The sequence below is a fragment of the Syngnathus leptorhynchus genome, chromosome 20 (genome assembly GCF_054491065.1).
Source record: "Syngnathus leptorhynchus isolate UIUO chromosome 20, UIUO_Slep, whole genome shotgun sequence".
Classification (NCBI taxonomy): Eukaryota; Metazoa; Chordata; class Actinopteri; order Syngnathiformes; family Syngnathidae; genus Syngnathus; species Syngnathus leptorhynchus.
In genome coordinates, this window is record NC_141214.1 from 6,948,873 (window position 1) to 6,973,098 (window position 24,226).

At 48.0% G+C, this 24,226-nt stretch overlaps 2 protein-coding genes across 2 annotated transcripts in view; both read left to right on the top strand.

The window, feature by feature from the left end:
• The first annotated feature begins 10 nt into the window (after nucleotides 1–10).
• On the top strand, nucleotides 11–4,766 carry galnt12 (UDP-N-acetyl-alpha-D-galactosamine:polypeptide N-acetylgalactosaminyltransferase 12). Its single transcript, XM_085901454.1, has 10 exons — nucleotides 11–644; nucleotides 762–931; nucleotides 1,318–1,507; nucleotides 1,578–1,763; nucleotides 1,866–1,983; nucleotides 2,049–2,225; nucleotides 2,663–2,794; nucleotides 2,877–2,978; nucleotides 3,115–3,264; nucleotides 3,374–4,766. The coding sequence occupies exons 1-10, from the start codon at nucleotides 322–324 to the stop codon at nucleotides 3,506–3,508; spliced, it is 1,683 nt and encodes a 560-aa protein (XP_085757580.1). The 5' UTR covers nucleotides 11–321; the 3' UTR covers nucleotides 3,509–4,766.
• Nucleotides 4,767–10,682: 5,916 nt separating this feature from the next.
• gabbr2 (gamma-aminobutyric acid (GABA) B receptor, 2) overlaps nucleotides 10,683–24,226 on the top strand; it is a 39,247-nt gene continuing 25,703 nt past the window's right edge. Inside the window, exons 1-2 of the mRNA XM_085901348.1 lie at nucleotides 10,683–11,003; nucleotides 22,354–22,491. Of these exons, the coding sequence (XP_085757474.1) occupies nucleotides 10,683–11,003; nucleotides 22,354–22,491 (459 nt within the window). The remainder of the gene's footprint in view (nucleotides 11,004–22,353; nucleotides 22,492–24,226) is intronic.

The window sequence follows — 24,226 nt, forward strand, 5'->3', positions numbered from 1 at the left end:
GAAACGGTGCTGTCTGGAATCACAGCTATTTACTGAATCTCACGCCAAAGTTAGAATTGACCTCAATGGACTCATTCGCTCGCGCTAAATAACCAACCTAACTCGATAATCCGGGTAAATAAATAATCCGTGTAGGCTAATCCATTTATATTTGTCTCGTTGGAATGAACGGAGTCACGTAGGTGCGAGAAGGAGAGCGAGGAGGAGGAGGAGGAGGAAGAAAAGTGCCGCTGATGAAGCCGCAATTAGTTGAATCGAATCCACCGAGGAATCTCCACCTCACTTGGTTGCAGGCCACCAAGAAGAAGAAGAAGCCGCGACATGGCCGCCTGTCGACGGAACCGACTCAAACTTTTCCTCAGCGGCGCTGCCTTGTTGGCTTTACTTTTCCTCTACTTTGGCGAACCTCCCGACTCCGACCCCCACGTCCTCGAGGCACGCGAGTCGTACCTAAGGAGGCCGGTCTATGAGAAGCCCCCGCTTTTGCCGGACGCCCCCGGGGCGCTGGGCAGTGCCGTGCAGTTGACGCTGACCGACGACGAGAAACGCAAACAGGAAGAGAGCATCTCCAAGCATCAGATCAACATCTACGTCAGTGACATGATCTCACTGCATCGACGCCTCCCGGAGAGGTGGAACCCGCTGTGAGTCACTTTTGGAAACAACGCTGAGAGTCGATCATTGACACTGAGTCAATTGTGCAAACTTGATTGTTCATTTTCTCAATTCGTGCATGTGAACACCGTGACTTGTTATCGTAGGTGCCGAGACGTGCTCTACGACTACCATCGTTTGCCCAGCACCTCTGTCATCATCGCCTTCTACAACGAGGCCTGGTCCACGCTGCTCAGGACAGTCCACAGCGTCCTGGAGACGTCTCCCGATATCCTGCTCAAGGAGCTGATTCTGGTTGACGACTTCAGTGAAGCAGGTGAACCCGTCGATGTGTCCCACCGGGCCTTTGAACTGTTTTGGCAAGCCCTGTTTAGCTCACGACATGTTAGACCGCAAAGTTGACAAATCGGCCGCCTCACCCTTTTGCACAAGCTCAACAGTTGAGATGTGGCAATTAGAAAGAGTTTAAATTACTACTTCATGTGACAGATGGGTTTAAAACGAGTTGCTCAGGACTTGTCAGACGCTCCAATTATTGGCATACCTTCACGGGTGTGTCGGCATGTAGTATGGCGATTGGGAAAAAAAAAAAAATCAACATACATAAGTGCTGAGAACTTTGCGACACAACTGAAACAGTTGGCCTAAATGTTTTTACCATAATATCGCAATGGTTTGTTGTTTGTGTTTCTGTTTTTGTAGATCACCTGAAAGAGCCTTTGGAGAAATACCTGAGAGGCTTGCGGAAGGTCCGTCTGATCCGGGCCACCAAGCGGGAGGGCCTAGTGCGAGCCCGCCTGCTGGGGGCGTCCTACAGCACGGGCAACATTCTGACCTTCCTGGATTGCCACTGCGAGTGCCACGAAGGCTGGCTGGAGCCTCTTCTCCACAGGTACGGACCGGGTCGGGTCGGAGCGGGCTACCTCCTCGCCGCGCACCACGTAAACAAAGCCTCCCGCTAGGATCAATGAAGAGCCGACAGCCGTGGTGTGTCCCGTCATTGACTCCATTGACTGGAACACTTTTAAATATTTGGGCAACCCTGGTGAGCCTCAGATCGGAGGCTTCAACTGGGGGATGGTCTTCACGTGGCACACGATCCCAGATCACGAGAGGAAACGGCGCAGTTCGCCCATTGACGTCATCAGGTGCGCTATGGCCTTCTCAAAAGGGGGGCAAATGCACTTCTCAACTGTCAGGTGGCGAATCCTTTCACGCTGAGATCCTGCAACATCTTTTCTCATTGTCAGGTCCCCCACTATGGCGGGCGGTTTGTTTGCCGTGAGTAAGAGCTACTTTTCCTACTTGGGCACGTACGACACGGGCATGGAGGTGTGGGGAGGAGAGAACCTGGAATTCTCCTTCCGGGTAAGAAAAGGTTGAAATGACAAGTGTTCAGTGTTGCCACAAACTCAGTGGACATTTCTTTCCAGATCTGGCAGTGCGGCGGCAGCCTGGAGGTACACCCGTGCTCGCACGTGGGCCACGTCTTCCCCAAGGCGGCGCCGTACTCGCGCAAGAAGGCGCTGGCCAACAGCGTGCGCGCTGTCCAAGTGTGGCTGGACGAGTACAAGGAGATCTACTACAACCGCAACCGTCACGCCCGAGCGGTGAGCTGGCCGTGAACGAACACCGTTAGCCAACAGGTGTCGCCTGTCGCTCCTCCGAGGTGTCGGCCGTGTAATCGAACCGGCGCCGCTAGGATCGGGTGATGCTTGTGCGCCTCCCGTGCCAAGTAACGGGTCACAAACGCGCCAGAAATCTCAAGTTGAGTTTGAGAAGATGACAGCAGCTCCAGCAAAATGAGCATCTCTTTCACACAGAGATGCTGTAAAAGAACTGCCTCTTTCACACGGAGATTTTGCAACATAACTTCATTTGCAGCCACATGAGCCGCTCACACCAAATGACCACTTTGGCCAAATGTGTTTCATACAGAGATCAAGCAAATCGCCTTACATAAAAGACATACTGTCAAATCAGCGCCCGGCTAAATGAATGCCTTTTACACAGAAGCCTTGTAAAACGAGCGCCCGTTGTCTTTCAGGAGAACTTCGGCGACGTGTCGGAGCGTCTTCGGCTGCGGGAGAAGCTGGGTTGCAAAAACTTCAAGTGGTACCTGAACAACATTTACCCTGAGCTTTACGTCCCAGAGGACCGGCCGGGATTTTTCGGAATGGTACAAATGGCTGTGACAAGGCTTATTTTTTTATTGTGGAGGAAAAAAAAAGTGGATTTTTTTGTGTGTGTGTTTTTTTCAGTTAAAAAATGTGGGCAAGGCCGATTTTTGTTTGGACTACAATCCTCAAGGCAAAAGCAAAACGGTGATTCTATATCATTGCCACGGCTTGGGCCAGAACCAGGTTGGCAACACGACACACGAGAAACCAAAAAAAGATGCCAATATTCTTTTCTTTTTTTTTTTTTTTGCCTACCTTTAGCTGTCTAATTGTCTCTGCAAAATCCTGAAATTGATCCAAAAAAAAATGTTTTTTGCAGTTCTTTGAATTTTCATCGGACGGAGCCCTCCGTTACAACATGGGCGACTTCTGCGTGGAAGGCGACAACGTCAGCGCCTATCTGACCATGCAGCTCTGCGCCAAAACCACAGAGCCGGTACTGAAGCAACAGAAGTTCAACTTGAGGGAGGCAAGTATGGACCATGTTTAGATCACACATGGAAAATACCTAAAGAGGGGTGTGTAGACTTCTCCTTGCCAGGGTGGTAGCGAACTCAATGCCTTGCGCTTGCTTGTAGGATGGCAGGCTACTGCACTTGGACAGCCTGAAGTGCGTGGAAGCGTTGGAGCAGACAGACAAAGGTGTACCGGCACCCATGCTGCGGCCATGCTCGGACAGCCAGTTCCAAAAGTGGACCTTTCAGCCCATGTGATGGTACCGTTCTTCACTTTTTGCCACCTCCTCACGTCGGTCTGTTGGTTGGTTCTGACGAGTGCTTTGTGAAGACTGGAGGGATTTATTTTGATGAGCAGCTGGGTAGATTTTCCCATTTTTTTAATTTTTTTTTTTAATGAAGATGGAGAATGAAGTGCACAGTTTGTCCAGCAGAGAGCGCCCAACTCCTCCATCAAACTTGTTGGACAAACTTGAGAATCAGCCTGCTAAATGTTTACACTGAAAGGGAATTTGCCTTTTTGGGCGTGCAGCTTCGACAGACTAAAAGCAAAGCCATTTTTTTCTAGTCTTTGTTCTTTAGGTTTACTATTTCATTGCTCACTTCCCCTTTTCTACACTTTAGTTTGAATTTGTTATGCTTTCTTGACTTGGCTTTCATTGTTCAATTCCCCTTTTCTACACTTTGGTTTGAATTTGTTCTTCTTTTTTTACTTGGCTTTCTTTGACCTTGTTTTAATTGAATTTTTCCATGAAATCAATGTCGACCATCGAATTCTGGGGCGTAAAATTCATTTTTGTTGGAGCCCACTTGGTTTCCCCAGTAGGCAGTTAAAAGTGAAACCATAAAAATGTATAATGCCTTCATTTCATTCTTGCACAGAGGGGAAAAAAAGATGAGTAACTAGTTTTTGACTGCCATCCATTTTCAAAGCAGTTACCCATCGCGAGCAGTTGATCTAAATTTGGATTCATCGCTTAAGGCCCTCAGACTATTGTGGTCTTTGACTGAACAAGTACAGAAGCCACCAGAAGAAAGTCGTTTGTTTTTATTAACCAGGATTTTTTTTCTCCCACTCTTGACTAATCAGCACGATACGGAAGAGGATTAGGGCCAGTGAAGAAAAAGAAAAAAAAACGAGGGGTGTCAGGATTCTGACTCACATTTTTTTCTCAGAATTCTGACTTTAAAATCAGAACGAAGCCCCGCTTCCTTAGTTTTAGCTGATGTGATATCGCCCTCTGTTGGCATTCGTTTGTCATGACAGCTTAATTTGCAGTTAATTTGGTCAGAAAAAAAGCTTGACATTGCAGCCAGCGAACGTCTTGTAAGGAGATTCAAATCACACACAGAAGGGAGGGTTGGTAAGTATGTTTTTAATCCAACAAATGATACTTTCTTCTCTCTCGCGTCTTTTAAATTGTTAAATGACAAATGGAATGTAAGCTGTCATTAACCGTCTTGAATGTCTTTTTGTACTTGCTACAGGTGTAATAAATTTGAACTTCATCTCTATGCACGCAAAACAAACGCCAAGTTGGAAGATTGCAATTTGTAGTGATCAATATAAAAAACAATTCCATCGCTGGTCATAGCTCAAAACTGGATTTTCAGGAAATGAACTACATTTATGTTAGATTGATTCATTTTTGTGTGCATGAAGTACTTTGGCGCTATCTTGTGGCATTTCAATGCAATATCAGAGGTATGTCAACACGTCATGCTTCTTCAGTCACTGCTTTGATTTCAAAACTTAACGCATCCATGTGAAACGTAATGCCCTCCCAAAAAATCCTGCTGGATTCTGCTCCAGGATCTTTGGTCACACGTTGCAAAAACGCCTCGTTTTTGATTCGGGGTGGCAGAACACGGTGCGCCCGTCTCCCCATTGCACACGTGTCTTTAATGATAATGCAAAACAAGGCTCCCCCCCCTCCCCCGTGGGGGTTGAGGCTTTTGCAAATGCTCAGGCTTCAGTTGTCAGGGCGACGGAGTGCCTGGGCCATTTCTCCGCCGCGTGCATGTCGCTTGACTTGACGTAATCCCCAATACCCAGAACAAGCTCAGGAGCTTCACTTGCATACATTAGACGACACACTTTGACTTCCAGGAGGGAAGCTTTGAAACACGCCAGGTCCCTTACAGAATCCAACATCAGCGGCGTGTGCGTGACGTAATCCCGTGAGACCATGTCCAACCACCTCATAATCAGATATTGATTTACTTACAAGATGTAGAGTGGGAAAAAAAAAAATCTGATTTCCCTTCCCCTTCCACCCACCCCACACAAATCTTAGAAATGAGGCCATCTTATTGATTCGTCTCTCCTATCAAAGTACTGTACACGTTTCAAGCCTTTTTAGAAGATGGAACGCTTCTGCCTCCCTCCCTTTCCTTGATTGCTGGCTAAATGGGCTCCCCTTCAGAGACGAGGACGTGATCTCAGGTGGCGTGCACTTCCAATGCGTCGTTGAGATCGGCGCTTCTCAAACCAGGCCGCGACTTAGGGCTCTGTAAAAATCATTTGAAGCCAGGCAAGCACGGCTGGTCAAATGGACAACGACGCATCCCGCTATTGTTCCCTGACCACAAGAGGGCGCAAAATCCCCGTTTGCGCACCCATGGTGCTTATGTGCTTCTATTCAATTTCAGGGTACTTTGGAGCTGCGCTGTTAAGCCGCCGCGCATAATGCTCATGCCAGAAACCTTGACTTTTGGCATATTAAAAGCTCTGATAGGATTGTTTTTCTTCACACCTTGTCCCAGATGCCCCAACCGGGGTGGGGTCTCTTACCTCCCTCCACACGCCCTCGAATACTTTGACTCCCGCATTTGCCAGCTTGTGATGAAATTGAATTCCGTCCGTTCTCTCGGGGTCCCCGGTCTCATCTCAGGTCAAATGCTTGTCGAGTGTGTGAATTAAACGCTGAGGCCGCTCCCCTCCCTCCTTGTGAAGACCGATTACTGACAATCAGGCTTTTTCTGTAATGTGTGTGGGTGGGGGAGGGGCGCCGCCACCGAGCCAAGTTCCTGACCTTTTGCCATCGAGCGGGCTCAGCGTGGCGGAGTTGCGTAAAGGGCCGGCTGAGAAACAGGAGGGTGGATGATGAGCTAATTGATGGGACTCGCTGCACACACCACCGCGACACCCCGCCGTGGATCTCAGCGGTACCATCCTGAAATCCAATTATTTTCATTTGACTTTTTAGCATTGTTCAATAAATGCTATTCTTTTTTCCTTTCCCCGCATAGCTGAAGAATATGCACGTGCCGCTCCCGTCGGCCGTCACGTCTTTTTCTCCCGTCGCCGTGGAAACCCCAGAGCGACACATGGAAGCAGGTACAGTTTTATCTTTTTCTTTCTTTCTTTCTTTTTTTACCCACAAGGGAGCACACGCGCACACAAGATTAGAGAGACGACACAAAATCCATCAAGTGGAGGCTGAGTCAGTCAGTGAGTGAGTGGCAGGTGGACTGCGCGGCCCCTGAGACTCATAATGAAGAGGCCTGCCTGTGTTTGTGTGTGTGTGTGTGCTGTGTGCGTGTTTGCGCGTGAGATCGATATAGCCACAACAAGCGATCTAATGGTACCACACACACGTGCACACACTCACACACACACACACAGCCCCTGCTGCCATCGCAGATGCTTCTTCAGGCTCATTATTTTTGGTGGGATTGTGCCGTTCCACGATTTGCATTTTCTTCAAATCTTTGCGAGTTCAGGTTGTGCAGGTTTATATAGACCCCCCCCCCCCCGCTCCTCCCCCTTCAGGCATATTGGCTTACCCCCCAAGGTTCTGGATCTTTCCTGTTTCTCCACACCGGCCATTTGATCTTAATCAGCAGGGTGGCCCATGGCGGACTTGTACAGTTGCTTCTTTGGTTTTTGTTTTGGGTTGAATTGAATTCCTTTATTGTCACTGTTAACGCAGTGTTAACTGTGAAAATCAGTTTGGCAGCTCCTCACGGCAGGTTATGTATATTAAACAATAAGAAATACAGATAAAATACAATCTTAGGTCAGTCTTCACAATGGATGAACAGGTCTGGGGTGATGGTTTTAACAGCCTGATGAAAAAAAAGCTGTTGCTCAATCTCGAAGTTGTCGATTTTAAAAAGCGGTCTAAAAAAAAAAATTCTGTTGTTCGGTCGGCTCTGAAGACAGCACGGCCCGCTTTCCAGCAGCTTTTGGCATGCGAGTGGCACCTGTTTGCAGGGAGCATGACGTGAAGCTTCTTGTGATGCTTTGCATCTAAAGGCCACCAATCAAATATGAATGAAGCGCCTCGCTTCCTCATCTATCTTTCATGCCTTTCATTTGTCGGGGCTACGGCCACTACGAAAAATGTTTTGGGGATGTTTTGCGCTCGCTTCGGCAGCAGATGCTCTGCTTTTTTTGATTTGAAATCAAGAAATAATAAGAAAGACCAGCGGTTCAAATATTTGTGCAAAAGAGTGATTTTATTTTTTTGGGGTCATGTTGTTGAGTGCAAGCGACTGTGTTTTTAGTTTTTCCTCCGTCATATGTAAGCGACTGTGGAGCAAGCTAATCCCTGGCGCCTTCTTTCTTAGCGGCTTGCTCTTGCTAAATTATTCAAAACTAGCATGACAACAACCTAAAAAAAAACCTGCAAGGCTCTGCATAAAATATAAGCGTGAGAGCTGCATGGTAAAAGCCTCCAATTTGACAGTACGGATTGAAAGATCGAAATTGGAAATGATGCAGCTCAACTCATTTTCTGTCCTAAAAATAAAATGCTGCTTTTTTTTTTTGCTTCAGTGCAAGCATTTTTTGTGCTTTCCGTCAGGTCTTCGCTTGCAGTGCCGAGGCACCAGACAACGCAGCAAACGGCGAGAACGCATCTCGGTTCAATCTCGGCATATTAGACCCTCGGGCACGTCACTCTAAGAGCCATTACGTAAGACTTTCTTTTTCCCCCCCTCTTTCTTTTGCTAATCAAAATGGCGTCCTCCCACCACGGCGCATGCCTCCTTTGAAGCTTGCGGCCTGTTTGATTGGACGCGCTCTTGATTTAATTTCCATTGTGGGAGAAGAGGGAGCACTGATAACCTCCTCTGACCAGGACAAATGGAGCATGGTCGTGGTGTGGTGCAGCATAGAAGCCCCCCCCCCCCCCGCCTCTTTCAAGATTATCTTGACGTCCTTCAGCACGACTTTCCCGCAGCGCCACGCGGGCACAATAGCGCCGTTTAATGGTACAGAACAAATGTTTTGTCGCCACTTTACCTGAATCGTAAATGTGTCTGTCCCTCGCTGACGTCTTCCTCCAAATGATTTTTCACTTTGGAGGATATTTATGCAGTGCACTTTTGACCAAGATCAGAGCACGTTACCCACCGGCCCCGCCCCGAAAAACTTTGACTTCTGACCTCTGTCCAAGCCGCTTGTGAGCGTATTAAGGAGACTGTCCTCCTCTTTTTAGCTTTTTAGAAAACGTTGAACAACTTGGGCAAGAGATAAAACCACATTGTGGTTGTTTTGCCTCTGTTGTTTTTTTTTTTCCCTCTTCTGTCCCCTAACAAAGCTTATGTCAGTCTGCAAATATCACAATACAAACAACCACAGAGGGATTATTTCAACCCCCCTGTGCCAGCGTGAGCACGTCCGCCCGCCCGCCCGCCCTTCTGCGTGGCCGAGCAGACCAACAAGACGGGTTCGGGGAGAGGAATATTCAAAGAAGAAAAATCAAACGGCAGTCAAAGAAAGGTGACAAACTTTCAAAAATCGGGGCATAAAAACAAAATCCTAAAAAAAATTAAATGCAGAAAATAAGCAGAGAAAATAAAAAGGGGAAACTAAATGGAAACAGTGCTAGCTAGCCGTAGCATGCTACAGAGGGCTGACATCAAATTGCAATCACAGCGGCCTAAAATACCTTCCCCCGTCCAAGCTGATGGGTGAAAAAGCTTCCGTCACATGACCCCCGCTGCCCCTCCCTCCACTGGCTCTTCTCTTCCCACGCCTGTTTAACAATCCCATGAATTATAGCGCAATCCTATTGTATTTTTTATCGGCGCAGGGGCGGGCGGGGGGGGGCTGCGGGGGAACTTAATCCTCTCGCTTAGACGCGTGAATAGGAAAAAGCACTTGGCCAGCCTCCGACCTGCAGGAAATGCGGCTAATGGACACTCTCCACATCGGCGTGCGGGGGCTTTGCAGCCCACAGTCTCCTCTTGGATTCAATTTGAGGATCAATATGAGCACACACACGGAATCTCAGTCTCTGAACAGTTGTGGTGAATTGTCTTCGTGGCTCCGCTGGTCTTCACAAAACACTTGATGAAAAAATGGCCGGCTTTAGAGAAGGAAATCTTCAGTGACACATGGCTGGTTGGAAAAAGATTTGATTCGGCCTATGTCAGATGATGTTTTCTCATGCTCCACACAATCTCCACTTGGTTGCACGTTGCCCACATTCTCCTCTTGGATCCAAATTGACGTCACACGTGCTAATGTAATCTCACATTCAACCCGTTATTTCGACAATATGATCAATTGAACAAAATCATCTTGAGCCTTACTGTGGTCAACAAATGAAAATAAATGCCCCAGAACTGCAGAATTAGACTCCATAGTCTCCTTTTGGCTGCACTTGGCCCTTAATCTCCTTTTGGATACATCTGCTCTCAGCAATTCTTTGTTTTCTTTTGAGAGAATATTGAAGGTCCCTGGCAGGTTTTTGCTACCTTGTACTTGGCGGAGGGACGCGTGCATAAAAGCCCGGTTAAATCCCTCCCGGCTGTGGCGAGTCTGCTCTGCAAAAAGCCTGCATGTATGTGCATCCTCTCTCTTTTTTTGCTCTCTCTCTCTCTCTCTCTCTCTGTCGCTCTCTCTCCCCACCTCCGCATCCTCCCTCTCTCCTCCTCCACATCCCTCTTGCGGGCAGCAGCAGCACAAGCGTCAGCGTCAAGCGGTGCTATTCTGACGCACCACCCGAAGATGAGCTTCCCTCCCGCGGGCTGACTCCCTCGACATCCGCTGTCCACCCCTTTTCCTTGCTTGCTCTTCCTCCTTTTGTAACCCGGCCTGCTTTGTGGCCCCCCGCCCCCTCTTTTGCACTGCGAAGATTGCGCACGCTTGGCTGGGAATTTACTTGCTGGGAGTCGTCCACCTTCCCCCTTTCTTGTTGCTCTTCTTTTCTTTTTTTGGCTTGACGTGGTGTCAGTCATTGCTCCGCACTCCCTGCGCCTTTTTCTTGGGAATATTCTGCAGTGCTTTCTCTTCTCTCCCCACTGCGGGGGCTGCTGCGGATTTTCGGCGCCCTCTTCTCGTCACCGGGGGAGGGAGGGAGGGAGGGGGGAGGTGGGGGCGAGCCACGCATCCTGGAGTAGCTGCGCCCGGATCGGAAACGGCGATGCCCACCTTGTGACTTGGGGCATCGCCCCTAAACCCGCCCCTCACCCGAGCATGGCCCCTGCCCGGAGGGAGCGCGGCAGCCGCCGCGCAGCGCTCCTCCCCCTGGCGGCAGCGGCGGCGGCGTGCTGCCTGCTGGCGGGCACCGCGCTGGCCAAGGTGTGCAACGACCGCACCAAGCGCGGCCAGGACAACAGCTGGTTCGCCCGCAACGGCGAGAATTTGCCCATCATGGTGCTCATGCCCATGAACGAGTCTGCGCTTATGAGCAGCATCAGTCAGGGCATCGAGCCCGCCGTCCAGCTGGCCATCCAGCACATGAAGGAGTCCCGCAAGTACAACTTCTCGCTCATCACTGAAATCTACGATACTGAGGTGAGCGCAGCGCGCGTCTGCAGAGGTGACAACGCCACCTTTGCCTCGACGTCTCAATCCAACTGTGCGCAATTTGAGCCCGATGACGTGTCGATCGGGTCAATGAGGAGACGCAGTTTCCCGAGCCTCACGGCGGCTTGTCACCCGTTGTGTTGGCCTTCTGCATGGAGGTTTCAGGGTCAAGAGGTCCCCGGGTGATTTTGCTGGCAAATGGCCGCTGACGTCAGTGATGCCGCCTTCGCCTGATACCAAAACATCGTCACAAACGTCGGGCCTGCCTCCTCTCTGAACCGTCTACCCGACTTTCCCATCTGCAAATCGAAGGCCAGGTCGGGAATGACTAAACGAGCGCTCGGTGCGAAACGAGCCGCGTACTGCGTGTGGAATTGTGTGCGGTGCCGCATCAGTTGCCATGCCAACGCAGAAGGAAGGCGCCAGTTGGACTCAACTATCCGTCCATCTGTCGTCTTTGGTGCTGTACGCCGTAGCGTTGGTCACGCCACTTCTTCATCTTCACTGGCTTTTATTTCCAGACTCTTATGATCTTACTGTTTTAAAACTTTGTCGCATTAGGATAAGGCATATCAGAAATACATACGTTCAGGGCCGCATGAAGCCATTTCACATGAAATTGGTGATTTTTGGAAGTGTTGGGCCCAAGTGCATTGTGTGCGTGTGTGCGAGCGTTGGGATTTAGCCAGACAGATGTAAGTAATCAGTCCCCGAGCAGAGGCACTTTATCCCTTCATCCCCGTTGGTGGAGCCGCCGGTCGGGCTGGTCGGACCAGTGGGGCCTGCGCCTTAACCCTGGAGGGTCGCCGCGAGTGCTGTGATCAGAGGAGCATGGACTTGTTTTTTGGAGTAGGTAGAGGGAAGGAAGCGTTATGCACCGAGCGAGGAGTTCAGTGCAACGCTGCGCCTCCATCTTCATGAGGAATTTAGCTGATCTGAGGACTGATACTGTAGCTGGCCGGGCTTACAGGATCAAGGCTTTGGATGTGTGTGTGTGTGGGGGGGGCGGACGTTTCCTGGTGCTAAGCTAGTGCATAGGCTAGTCAGCGCTGCATTCCAGTACAGTACAGTCACAATGGAGCCATTTTCTCCAGCCCTCCAGGCTGAATAATGCTCGTGTTCTGTCATCTTACATCACCCTCGTAAACCAGGAAGTAGACCGCTGACTACCTAAAAAAAAAAATAATTGCACCATTTGTAACCCTCCCCCTTCTATTTGTGTTGCAACGGACTCGTCCCCTTGCCCCAATATCGAAAATGACTGCTATCTTCTGTGGTTCTTCAAAGCCGGAAGTAGACGGCTACTTAAGTTGAGTTTTTCGGAGTTAGTAAGTGTTAGCTTGAAACAAGAGCGCAAATAGCATTGCATTATCATCTAATAGGAATGGCGAAGCTCACCATTTCCTCTTCCTGTGGAGAAGATGATCCCATCCTATTTCGGGATCTCCATCTCGCGGCTCTCGCCGGCACTCTCTCACCGCTCTCTCCGTTGGTCCCCGGAGATCCTTCTGTGCTGCTGTGCATTGATCCTGCCATCTGTGCCGGGTCAGTGCATTGAGATGCACTCAGCACTTTTGGGAGCCAGGACCCCCCCCCACCACCCCCTTTATCCTCTCCCTCTTGTCTTGTCTTCCCTCTCCACTGAACTTTTTGTTGACAATTAGATGATAGACAATGTCAAAAAGGTGCCGGCCACGTGTAGATCAATACGTCAAGCCAGAGTCATCATTCACGTTTTTCTGGAACTTGTCGTTTCATGGAGACACAGAAACTAACAAATGAGACTCTGCAATTTGTATTTTGGGGCGGGGTGGGGTGGGGGGGGTGCTCATCACTAATAGTCTGAGTAAATAATGATCTGCATTCCTGTTTTGAGTTGCCTGTGTGGTGAATGGCTTGAACGCTGTAAAAAGTGTAATGGTGGCCTGGTTTTGTGTGGCCACCAAACTGGCTCCTCCACACATTCAAACACGCATATGGTGTGCGTTACGCCCTGCAGAAGTGCCCGGGGACGTGAGCATGTGGCGGCACCACAGCGGCGCCAGATTGCATTTTGCAAAAAATGAGCACGGCCACTTCAGTCCACCCTCATGCCGCCACCAGCTCCAACATTTTCCACCAAAACGCTTTCCCAAATTCAGGTTACCGTGACGACTCGAGATAAGTCAGACAAAAGGTGTAGCCACGTTTGCGCACGTTTGAAGTCGCAATGAATCTTTCGTCAGTCGCCCAAGGTCTGCTCGCGGCCTCAACGCCTTTCACAATAAAAGCTGTCGCCAATGACAAAAGGGCAAATGTAAAGGTGCCCAAAACGATGCGACGGAAGGCCGTTCGTTTGACAACCTCCGTAAAACTCGCAGCGGATGTTCGGCGACCTTCTCGTAAAAGCGAAAACACACAAACTTGGAGGAATTGAACAAACGCGGCAACTCTAACCAAACTAAAGTGTGAAATTAACAGCTGTGCTTTTATGTTTAAGACAGAGAAATGATTCAAAATGGCAAAACTGTCTCTAGTTTGTCATACGAGCTCTACAAATTCTGCCTGGCAACAAGCGACTACATTTAAGAAAGCTCTAAAACAATGTATCGCCGTATATTTGGCAGGCTCCGCCGTTAGCTTGATGGATTTAGCGATACATGCGCGGGAGGGGGCACATGTGCTCGTTGCCCCCAGAGGAGCGGCAGGCGCTTGACACCGTTGCGTCCCACAGGAGGGAGATGTTTGTTGTCATGGACGCAGCTGGGACATGTTGCCACCGGAGGAGAAGAAAAAAACAGCGCTATTGCTGTTTGACTTCATCCTCCTCGTTGTTAGCTTCATGTCAACACCTGAGTTGATCCAAAGGGACTTGGCTTCCTCTGCTAAACTTGCTCCAGTGCAGTAAAAGTGCAAATTCTTGTCAATGATGTCACATCCTTTTGGAAAAAAAAAAACCCCGAAAAACATCCCGACATCACACGTCGCGGTAACGGCTCCATGTCACCGTTCTTTCCTTCTTCTTGTGCAGGGGTCTCAAATTCATTTTTTTTCGCGGGCCGCATTGTAGTCATAGCTTCTTTCGGAGGGCCATTATGACTGTCAACCCAAATAAATGTATGAGCACTTCATATTATGTACAGTAAAAGCTACAAAACAAACTGACAAATAACTCATTTTCAAATCAGACTCGTAAAAACTGGTCAAATATTTTTAAAAAAAAGATGTGTGAATATAATTTGAAATTCTAGTAATGACACACGAATTTGATGCACAATTTGTCTTCGCGAGCCACATAAAATGATGCGGAGGGCCGTATCTGGCCCCCGGGCCTTGAGTTTGACACCTGTGCTTGTGATTGGACCATCATCACACAGCAGCAGCAAATATTATCTCGTCAAAATAAAATTGACATTTTTAGATTAGCGTGTGTGTGCGTGTGAAAGGTCAAGTCAATTTTATTTAGATGGTGCTAATTCACAACACAAATGATCTCGCATGCCGCTATGACAGTTCAGCATTTGTGATTGGCCGATCTGGTTAAAAGGACACGAGGGTGGTGAGCCACATGCTGCTTCACCAAAGAATTTCTCCACTTTGCAGCAACGTTCATTCCCACTCTTTGCTGCCACGCTAATTAGCATTCTTGCAAAATAACAGCAATTAGCAAAGCCATTAACGCCATCAGGTTTCCCCTGAGGGTGGCTAATATAAAAAAAATAATAATACACACAACAAGGAGAACAAAGTGACGCTAAAACGCATGCCATCGTTGACGTCTTCCACGGCTGTCAAGGCCCCCCCCCCCCCCCCTCGAGGCGAGGCGACACCCCGCCCACCACGCATGTTAATGGTGCTTGAAAAGGTGGCATGCATGTATGCATGAGGCGGCTGAACGGAGCTAATTGCAAGCAGATGAGGTGGCCGCCCAGCAGGGAATGCTAACAGCCCCATATAAATTCCACATTTGTTTTTTTTTGTTTTTGTTTCCACCAAGAACCAAAGAAAAAGAGCGCTCCCAGCATGACAATAGTGGCAGAAACTTAACGTCAATCGTTAATCATTGCAATCTTGCTAGCTAGCATAACCGCAAAAGATTGGTGGTGTTGAGCCAAAGTGCACACTGGGATGAGTGAGGGGCTATCCAAAGAGCTTGTGAATGGAGTGGTGGGTGGGGGGAGGGAGAGAGAGAGAGAGAAAAAAGCAGGTTCAATTGCACTCACACAGAGCACAGTTGAAAATATGATTCGGGCGCGTAGGAGGAAGCGCAAAAATCAATAGGATGCCCCGTGTGTGTGTGTGTGTGTGTGTGTTGTCAACAGCGGCGTACGGCCGCACACGCAATCTTTTTGCAGGGGAGGCAGCGGCAAGTGTTATGCATGATTCTGATTCATAGCGTATAAAAGGCTGCCATGTGTGAAGAACACACAGCGGGTCAAGCTTCGGCACGCCGCCCGCATTCTCTTTGAACCTCGTTTACAATTTACGCAGGTGTCAAGGTGTCTGGGCATATTAGTTTCACTCACGTCGGTGTAAAGTTGAAAAATCCCAACGCAAATCGTGCTGGTTGTTTTCGCAGTGGATCGGACAGCAAAATGCCACGTCCACGCGTCGTTGAGGAAAAGACGCTCCCGGAGGTTGACGGACGGGGTGGCGACCGTTCTTCTCTCTTTTGATAGAGGGCAAATGTAAATGTCAGCCACGTCTGCGCGAGGGAAAGGTTGCCCACACTGAAATAAGCCCTGACAGATGGCGGAAGCTTCGCAGGCGACCACAACCAAAAGAAAAAAAAGAAAAGAAAAACACACTGTCGTCGTGGCTCACATGTTGTTTTTATGGCCTTCGTCTTGTGGGCAAGCATAAATCACTCAAAACAAAAACACTCACTCGTGGTTCAGTGTTTGAGGACTTGATCAGGAGAAGAAAAATCCATAAATGCTGCTATTGATTTCTTCAAAGTTGGCCTTGAAAGCTTCAGCTTGCTTTCCAACATGTCTGTCCACTGTACGGTCATATTTAAAATATTGATGCGTTCAGAAAGACAAAAAAGTCAATGTTCTCTTGTTATCATGACTTTTTTTCCTCCCATAATGACGTTTTCTGAGATGTCGAGGAGTTCTTGTCATGATGTGTCCCCTGCTGCTTGTTGCGTGTTGTCTTGAAGGCCGGGTGGATGGATGGATGGATGGATGGATGGATGGATGGATGGATGGATGGATGGATGGATGGATGGATGGACGGGAGAGAAAAATGATCTTTGAGCTGCTTTAATCTCCTTGTGATTTTGTGTGAAGAGAACATGAAACCTGCTGCGTCTAATCTGCCCATTTGGCTCTTGGCCAGATGACGCAAAGACACGCTGAGAAAAAGAGGGCGGAGCATGCGCGCCAGGGAGGAGCTCAAACGCACCCAATAAGAAACGCGATTTCCTAGGAACTCAAACAAAAGCTTTTAATCCAGCGCATTTTCAAACCATTTTTTGGGGGGGAAGGCGTTCGTTGTGAGATCAAAACGTGTCCGTTGACTCTGCGCTTGATTTCCATCCCACAATCCCGCTTGGCTTGCGGCGCTAGCTAGCGTGTGCAGATAAACCGAGCTTCAGGTTTTTTTTTTGCACCATTTCAACAAAAAACAACCAAAGTCTATGTATGTAATCATAATGTCTTTTCTGCTTCCTGACAACGTGTGTAATGTGCGTGCGTGCGTAGCCAGCTGCCGTTCATCCCCCGCAGCGCCAGCCGACGTCTAATTGGCTGCCGCTTCTCTCTCTCTCTCTCTCGCATGTGCTAGCAAATAAGGTCGCGCGTGCACATTGTGCCGTCCTCTTTTATCTCCAAGCTCTCCATGCGTGTTTCGGGGGGATGTTGCATGCAAGCATGAATAATGGAGGCAGGAACAGTCCAGGGTTTTCCCTCAGCGGCGTGTCTAATGCGAGCTGTTGTTTGACCCCGCAGGCTTCGGCGAGAGAGCCTCTAAATAAGCCGCCCTCATCGCGCTGACTCGGCCTCGTCTTTCGCCCTCCTCCACGGCGCCGTTTTAGCCGTCAACGTGTTTACGTGTGTGCGTAATGTCATGCAAAACGGAGGGGAATCGGCTGGGAACCTTTGATTGACAGTTTCCCCAGTTTGTAACTGAAATTATTTGCTTGATTATTTTTCCATTCAAACTTCTTTTTTTTTTTGAACAAGTCGTACGTGTGCTGTTCAGGCTGCAAGCATCTGTGTAAAAAGTACCTGGCAACTTTCTTCCATCTTGCCCGTTAGGCACCTTGGTGCACAGCTGCACACCCCTCCTCGGAGCCCCTGGGCTGTCGTGTTACCTTCGGGGCGCCTTGAAAAAGTGGTAAAAGAAAAGGCAAACAAACACCTGAACCCACTCTGAGGGCAGCTTGGGTGGTATGTGTGTGTGTGTGTGTGTGGGGGGGGGGGATTTATTTTCCAGCTTCCTGCCTTTTAAAGACATTTCACGCAGAGATGCCACAAACCTGTCCGGCCGCATTCCATGACATTCCTCACGAATGCGTTGTCAGCGGCTCTTGCCGTGGCGACGCTGCAGGATGAAGTGAAAAGCTCATTTCCTCGGTGACCTGAGAAGACGTGCGGGAAAATGACCACCCCGCAAAAGTGTACGTGCAAGATTTCTTGAGTGTAATGTCCACGCGTGCGTTTTGTCTCCCACCTGTGATGAAACACGTTGTAAGCCGCGAGGTGTGATTGACGGGAATACATTTTGGAGGTTAGACGTTTGTCATCGAGATAACAGCGAAATGTCCGGAAGGGGTCTTTCACACAAAACACAGCACGCAAGAAGATATTGACACCATCATGTCGTCGACCTCGTTTCTTGAGTCTTGAATGCAGACTGGAATCCAAAAATTTAAAACCCAACCCCTGATTTGCAACCCTACTTTTTGCAAGCGCTCATAATCATCACGGCATCGTACACGACGTTTAAAAGCTTTGCTAAAGCCCTACAGTATCTCTCCGATGCTTCCAATGTTGCGGGGATTGATGCAATTTTGATGCGAAGCGGGAAAGGGGGGGGAAAGAAGAGAGAAAGCAGCTGCGTGACCTACTTAGAGAGCTGCGGAATTCTGACAACTGGTTGTATCACACAAGATGAAAAATCGGGATGTGTGTGTTGTAGTACATTGTCTGACATGCACAAACAAAGACCATTCCCTCTGTCACACTTCTATGTTTAAAGAAAAAAAGCAATCTTCGTAGCGACCTTGTACACAAATTAATTTTCCTTCCTTTTCTACCGCCTCACTCTTCTTCTTGTTCTTCTTCCCGGGTCACCATGGTAACGCAGCGCCGCACGTCAACCCCTCAAACGTTGACGCCATTGTCCGTTCAAAGTCGTGCCGACCCTCGGAAAAATGCGAGCGGGGGGTTAGCGATTGCTGCGAATGATTTGCACCCCCCACCCCTAATTATTCGGCGCAAACGGCGCTCGACGAGTCATCGTTTAAGACTTTGGCACACCCTTGCTGAGATGGCAAACAGAAAACACGTTGAGAGCTTACGATGTAGGCTCAAATGTTAGCTTCAAACCAAAATGGCGGCCTTTTCTTTCCTTTTCAAGAATTACTTCTTGAAGTTTTTTGGGTGTCTCTAGGCATGATAGAGAATTTTGGTGGCCTGCCGCTCGGCACCCGATATGAATTTCCACCAGGATGAATGTTATCACTCATTTGTCATCCACCACCTGCCAACATCAAGCATTTTTCCAGACCTTTGATAGCACGCCACGTTCTATCTTCAGCGGGTTGAGCTTTTCATTGATGCCGGGAAGCCAAAGGAGAGAACGCAAGCGAGGTTGACAGAATAGAATTGCGGGTCGCAACGTTAACCGCGGGGCCAGGATTCCTGTGAGGCTATGTCGCTAACGCGTTAACAAGATTGATGTGTGTGGACAGACGAATCCCACACGCAATTTTGATCTATTTTTAAGCAAAAACACAAACGTTGCCTTTTTTTTTTTACACACACAGCCAGCCTCTCATTTGTCGACTTATCTGCGACGCGTTGGTCCTTTCAGGCGGGGCCGAAAAAGGTCAACGGAAATATGTCCGCCTCTAAATGGCTGTTGTGAGATAACCAGCGCGGAGGAGGGACCGCTGCTGGCAATGTCAGAGCAACGCACGTACGCACGCAAACGTGACTCGGGTAACGAGTGCGTTCGTTCGGCCGTCGCGTCCTTCCAAGTCAAAGTGGAATTGAGTTCTGTCATATGATTAGGTGTTGCGTCGTTGATGTGACCGTAACACAAAATGTATCATTTTCTGTGATATGACATCATCGTGCGACTTAGTGTGATTGCCCGTAAATACGTAGAATACAAAATAATCAGCTACTGTTTAGCGAATGAAGTCGTGGGGCGGCCACGGTCGTCCTCACGGGTGGATTTGAAAGGGCAGTTTGCTCCTCCGCCTCTTGTTATTTTCTCCGAGCGGCCTCGGTGTCGGCGTCAAGGGAGCAGATAGAAAAATTCCACTCCATCACCGTTTGACTCGATCCACTTCATCCGGCTGTCGGATCAATGTCAACTCTCCTCGGGTAGTCGGGAGCTCGCCGTCTAAATATTACCTCCGCAAGCGGCGTCTTTTGACGGTCAAAAGCCGCTTCATGTTCTGCACTCGACGAGCGGCCACGCTTACGACAAAAAGGATTCAACTGGATCTTTAAATTGAATCAAGCAAATGAGATGAAAATATATTGCCAGCTTGATGCTAAGATAGAATGCTAAAGGCCATAGACTGGCTACAGGAAATTAGCTACTTTAACACACGTATGAAGTGATTAAAGATGGGCAATTTGGTGGGGGCAACAAGAATGAACCATGATGTGTGTGGCTGGGGCAGGTGGGGCCGCTTGTTGTAAACTTTGATGGATGATGCGTTAAATTAGCCGTCAACGAACCAAGGCTTGACTAGCTCCTTCTTCTGCTTTTACGCTCGAATCACGATGACACTGATTAATGACCCCGACCGGCGCGAGGGGCTACAGTTGACTTTAGTCTCAAGTGCGAGCTCTCCAATTTTGACAAACTGCCCCCCCGTTCATTTGCATGCCGTCAAGTCGGCCAGCAGCCGCAACGGAACGCCACGGAGCTTTTAGATTGAACAGTGTTGAACCCCTGACACACATCAACTTACTCTTTTAAAGACATTTTCATTTGTCACAACAAGCCTGAAACATTTCACCCAATCAAATATAGCCCCAGGCCTATTTGGCATCCTATAATAACCAACGAAGCACCTGCCACAAAGGATTCGGCCCTATGTAGAGTTAGGAGACCATGAATTCAGACGTGTAGATGTGCCGCTGCACCGCAGTGTGCTCATTTTACTATTAGATGGAGGACAGGTGCAGCTGCCTCTGTTTGTGGCGCTAACAAGGCATTTCATCATGGTTAACGGCGGCACACACACACGAGAACTGCACAGTGGAGAGAATCAGCCTCAAAAGCCAGACCAACTCACATCCCAAAGCAAATCACGCGTGATGTCAGCAAATCTTGCAAGACTTCAGCTCAGTGAGCCTCCAAAAGAGCTATCTAGCAATAACAATACAATTCAACACTTGGCTGAGTGGTTTTACTGCATTGTCATTTGATGACAGAGTCGAATGGATATTCGATGACCTTTGAGCATGCCGGGCCGCCACGGCAACAGCATCCCTGTTAGCTGAATTGTCGCGCTATCCCTCGGCCCCGCCCCGTGCCACCGCCCCGCCGTCAGCGTGGCCCGGGCCGACGTTATCGCCATCGATCGTCTCCAAATGGGTTCCAAATGCCAGGAATTAGATGATGAGGGGGAAATAAAGCGGCGTAGTATTCCTCGACGCTCAGCTCGGGACTTAAGTGCTCTCGCGACTTCCTTGTCGTACCGCAAACCACTTATTGTGTTTGGCATCTCTCTCGGGAGACTTTGGATGGAAGATGAGTGTGGGATGTATCAACCTTTTTGGATGAAATCGTGCTAATTTATTGGGGTATTCTCGTAGAGTTCATAGTCTCACAAGAATTTTTGCGAGATGCCAAAGAATGCTGAGTTTAGCTGCAAAACACCATCGCTTGCTGTCATTTTAGACCCCTGATGGGTTTATTATGAGTCATTTTTGTATGAAATGCCACTAAATGCTTGGCTGAATTGATCCCCATCCGTGTGTGGTCATTTTTGAAAGGAGGCCATGCAGCTCGTCTGCAACACTCGCCCATCCTAAATAAAGCCCATCACGGTGACCCATCGGATTGCATTACCTAGTTCTTTTCTTTTTTTTTTTTCTTTTTCAATGGAAGTGCGTAGAGGTGCTGTTGTTCGGCGGGAAATCTCATTCAGTTTGCCGGCGGATGGTTAACAAGGTCAAATGACTCCACAGATGAGGTGCACTGGCGGAGGAGCACACGCTCACAAACACTTGGACACACACGTGGTCCATCTGTGGGAATGGAGTGGCAATAATAGAAGAGTGAGTGCCGCTGATATCATTAGCGAGTGTGCGTATCACAGAAAAACGAGTCAGCTTGTGTCGCTATCGGTAGACTCTTCCTCCTCCTCCTTCCCTTCTTTTTCTTCTTGCCTCTGTATTCCAGGTTATGGGATGAAGCAATGACAAGGCTGAAAATGGAAGGATATATATATATATATATATATATATATATACAATGACAGAGGAAATACAAATGAAATGTAAAATAGTTATATATTTCGTTTAAAGGATGGGGAATAGAGTATACTGACGAGAAGCGAAGCATTATGAAAAAAGTCTTCTAACAATAAGGAAAAATTCATAAGAATTGTGGCATTAGCCAATCACGGCACAGGTATTACCCAATAAGGGACACTGTTAAAATTCAGTTATCCTCTTTAAACATTCAGCTCGAGCTTTACTTGATGGCTAAAACATTTTTCCATCCGGGATACACAGGCTGTCTTCACAACAGATCTTGGATGTTAACTGAGAATATTGATGTATTTGTTCAATATAAACATAAAAACATAAACTGGAGTCTCTTTTCTTCTGCAGTTCTCATTTAGTAATAACATCCTTGGCTCATGAACGACGTAAACCTAATATCACTTCCACTGGTCCAAGGGGGAAACGATTGATCTATACAAGGGTGCTTCATGGTTATTAATACCCATAATAGGCACGTCAACTTTGTTACACGTTGCCTCGGCTCATTTCAGCCGTTGCCATGGCGACGTAACATCGGAGGAGAGTTGATGCTGCCGCAGTGTTTCTTGGAAAAAGCTCTCTGAGCCCAATTGTACGTTCTAACATTTGTGGTGAAAAGGCAGAAGGAAAACAATTGACTTCATTTTCCTTTTTCTTTTTTTTGTGGTGTGCAGTGTGACAACGCCAAGGGCCTGCGGGCCTTCTTTGACGCCATCTGCTACGGACCCAAACGCCTGATGATCTTTGGCGGCGTCTGTCCCTCCGTCACCTCCATCATTGCCGAGTCCTTGGAGGGATGGAACCTGGTGCAGGTACTAGCTCATTTCTAATGCCACCATTACTCGCGGTCTGCTTTGAAGAATGTCCTGACATCCTTTTTTTACGACATGCTAACAGAGTTGAGGACAATCAAGGAGCAGCATTGGTCCGCTTAAGATGTCTCATTTTTATCAACTTAGCTATCGAAATTGTGGTGGAATGACTTCATTTGCATAACGTAAGCCTATTGAACGAAAACAACATAACAGCTTAGCGTTCGACTTTTAGTTGTAATGAGTTGCTTTTAAACCTCAGACTATTTGTCAGATAATACATCTCGGAGGATGAATGGATGCTTTCCTTTGAGAAAACAGCTGAACCATTTGCACTCGCACGCACTATATCAATAAATATATGAATAAATTTGACTTGACTTGATTAGCATTTACCGCTAACTAAAGCATAGCATTATTTGACAGATTATGCAAATACATTGCTGAGCCTGGAATTCATTTGTGAGAGGTTTGATGCATATGACCAAACCAAGCTTTTAGGCCTTAAATTTGCATTTATAATATTAGCATTCTGAGCTAACAACCACGTAGCATTCAGCAATACGTCAGCACCCCCTTTCCCAGCCGAACGGAAAAATGCTCCATCTGTGTCGAGCACCGCAAAAGGTTATTGGCCGGCGATAAGATAAGGCAACAAGCCGCTGCCGCCAGCAGATAGCATAATTCAAGAAGCACCGGCTTAACGCCAATGTCACATTTACACGGCGAATCTCCTTCCGCCCGCAATTATGGCCAACGAGACGCCTCGCCGGAGAAAAGATTACACGGAAAAACATGAATTTCTTTCATTCATAGATTCAAATTGTTTCTTTGTGGAGATTTTTACCGCATCTGACAGTGGACATGACGATATATCAGGAAGTCATCTCAATTTACTTGATGTGTTTTCTTGGCTTTTTATTGGTCAGTGGTGGCAGTTGTAATTGAGCCCTACAAAATCTGGCTGTACTGCACCCACCTCCCTGAACCCTACCAACAAGACACCAAGCAACTACCAAGTTGTTTTATCGAGCATTAAAGTCTTTTTCATTTATTTTTTTTTAAATACCTGGTTACGTTTGTCTGCTTTATAAGAGAAACTGCAATAACATCATCAGGGGAGCACTGGAGAATACAAATGGCAACAAATATTTGTCGAAATGCAAACGCTTTGATGTGGCTGCCAAGTTGTTTTTCTTTTAATTGCACAAATGAGATGTATAGCTCTTTGTTGGATGCCTGGCTGTTTGCTTAGCACGTATTTATCCAGCTGCTCTGTGTGCTGCTGCAGGGCTGCGAGATGATTAGCCCCTCCGCTTCATCTCGCAGCTTGCCGCCGATGCTGATGCTGCTGGCTTTTGTTTTGTCCGAGCTGGACGCGTAGGCAATTCTCATCACATTTTTGTCAATATATAGCCTTTAGAGGAGTCTTGTCATTTTGGACATGCTTATCATCCCAACAGTTGGACTTTCTGATCCCTGGGTATGTTTGACAACTAGCCGACAACAACAAGCATAATTAAATTGCAAGCGGAGATAAGCTTTTTTTTTTTCGAATGCAGGGATATACCGTACTTTTCGGACTAAAGGTCGCTCCGGAATATAAATGTATAGAGTGTTGGCCCACGATGAGGCAATCCAGTGATGATAACCGGCGGTTTGCAAAGCACTTTCTAGTAATGATCTCTTTTCTAATTCCTAACTCTCTCTGCATGTGTGTGAGGGGGAGTTGATG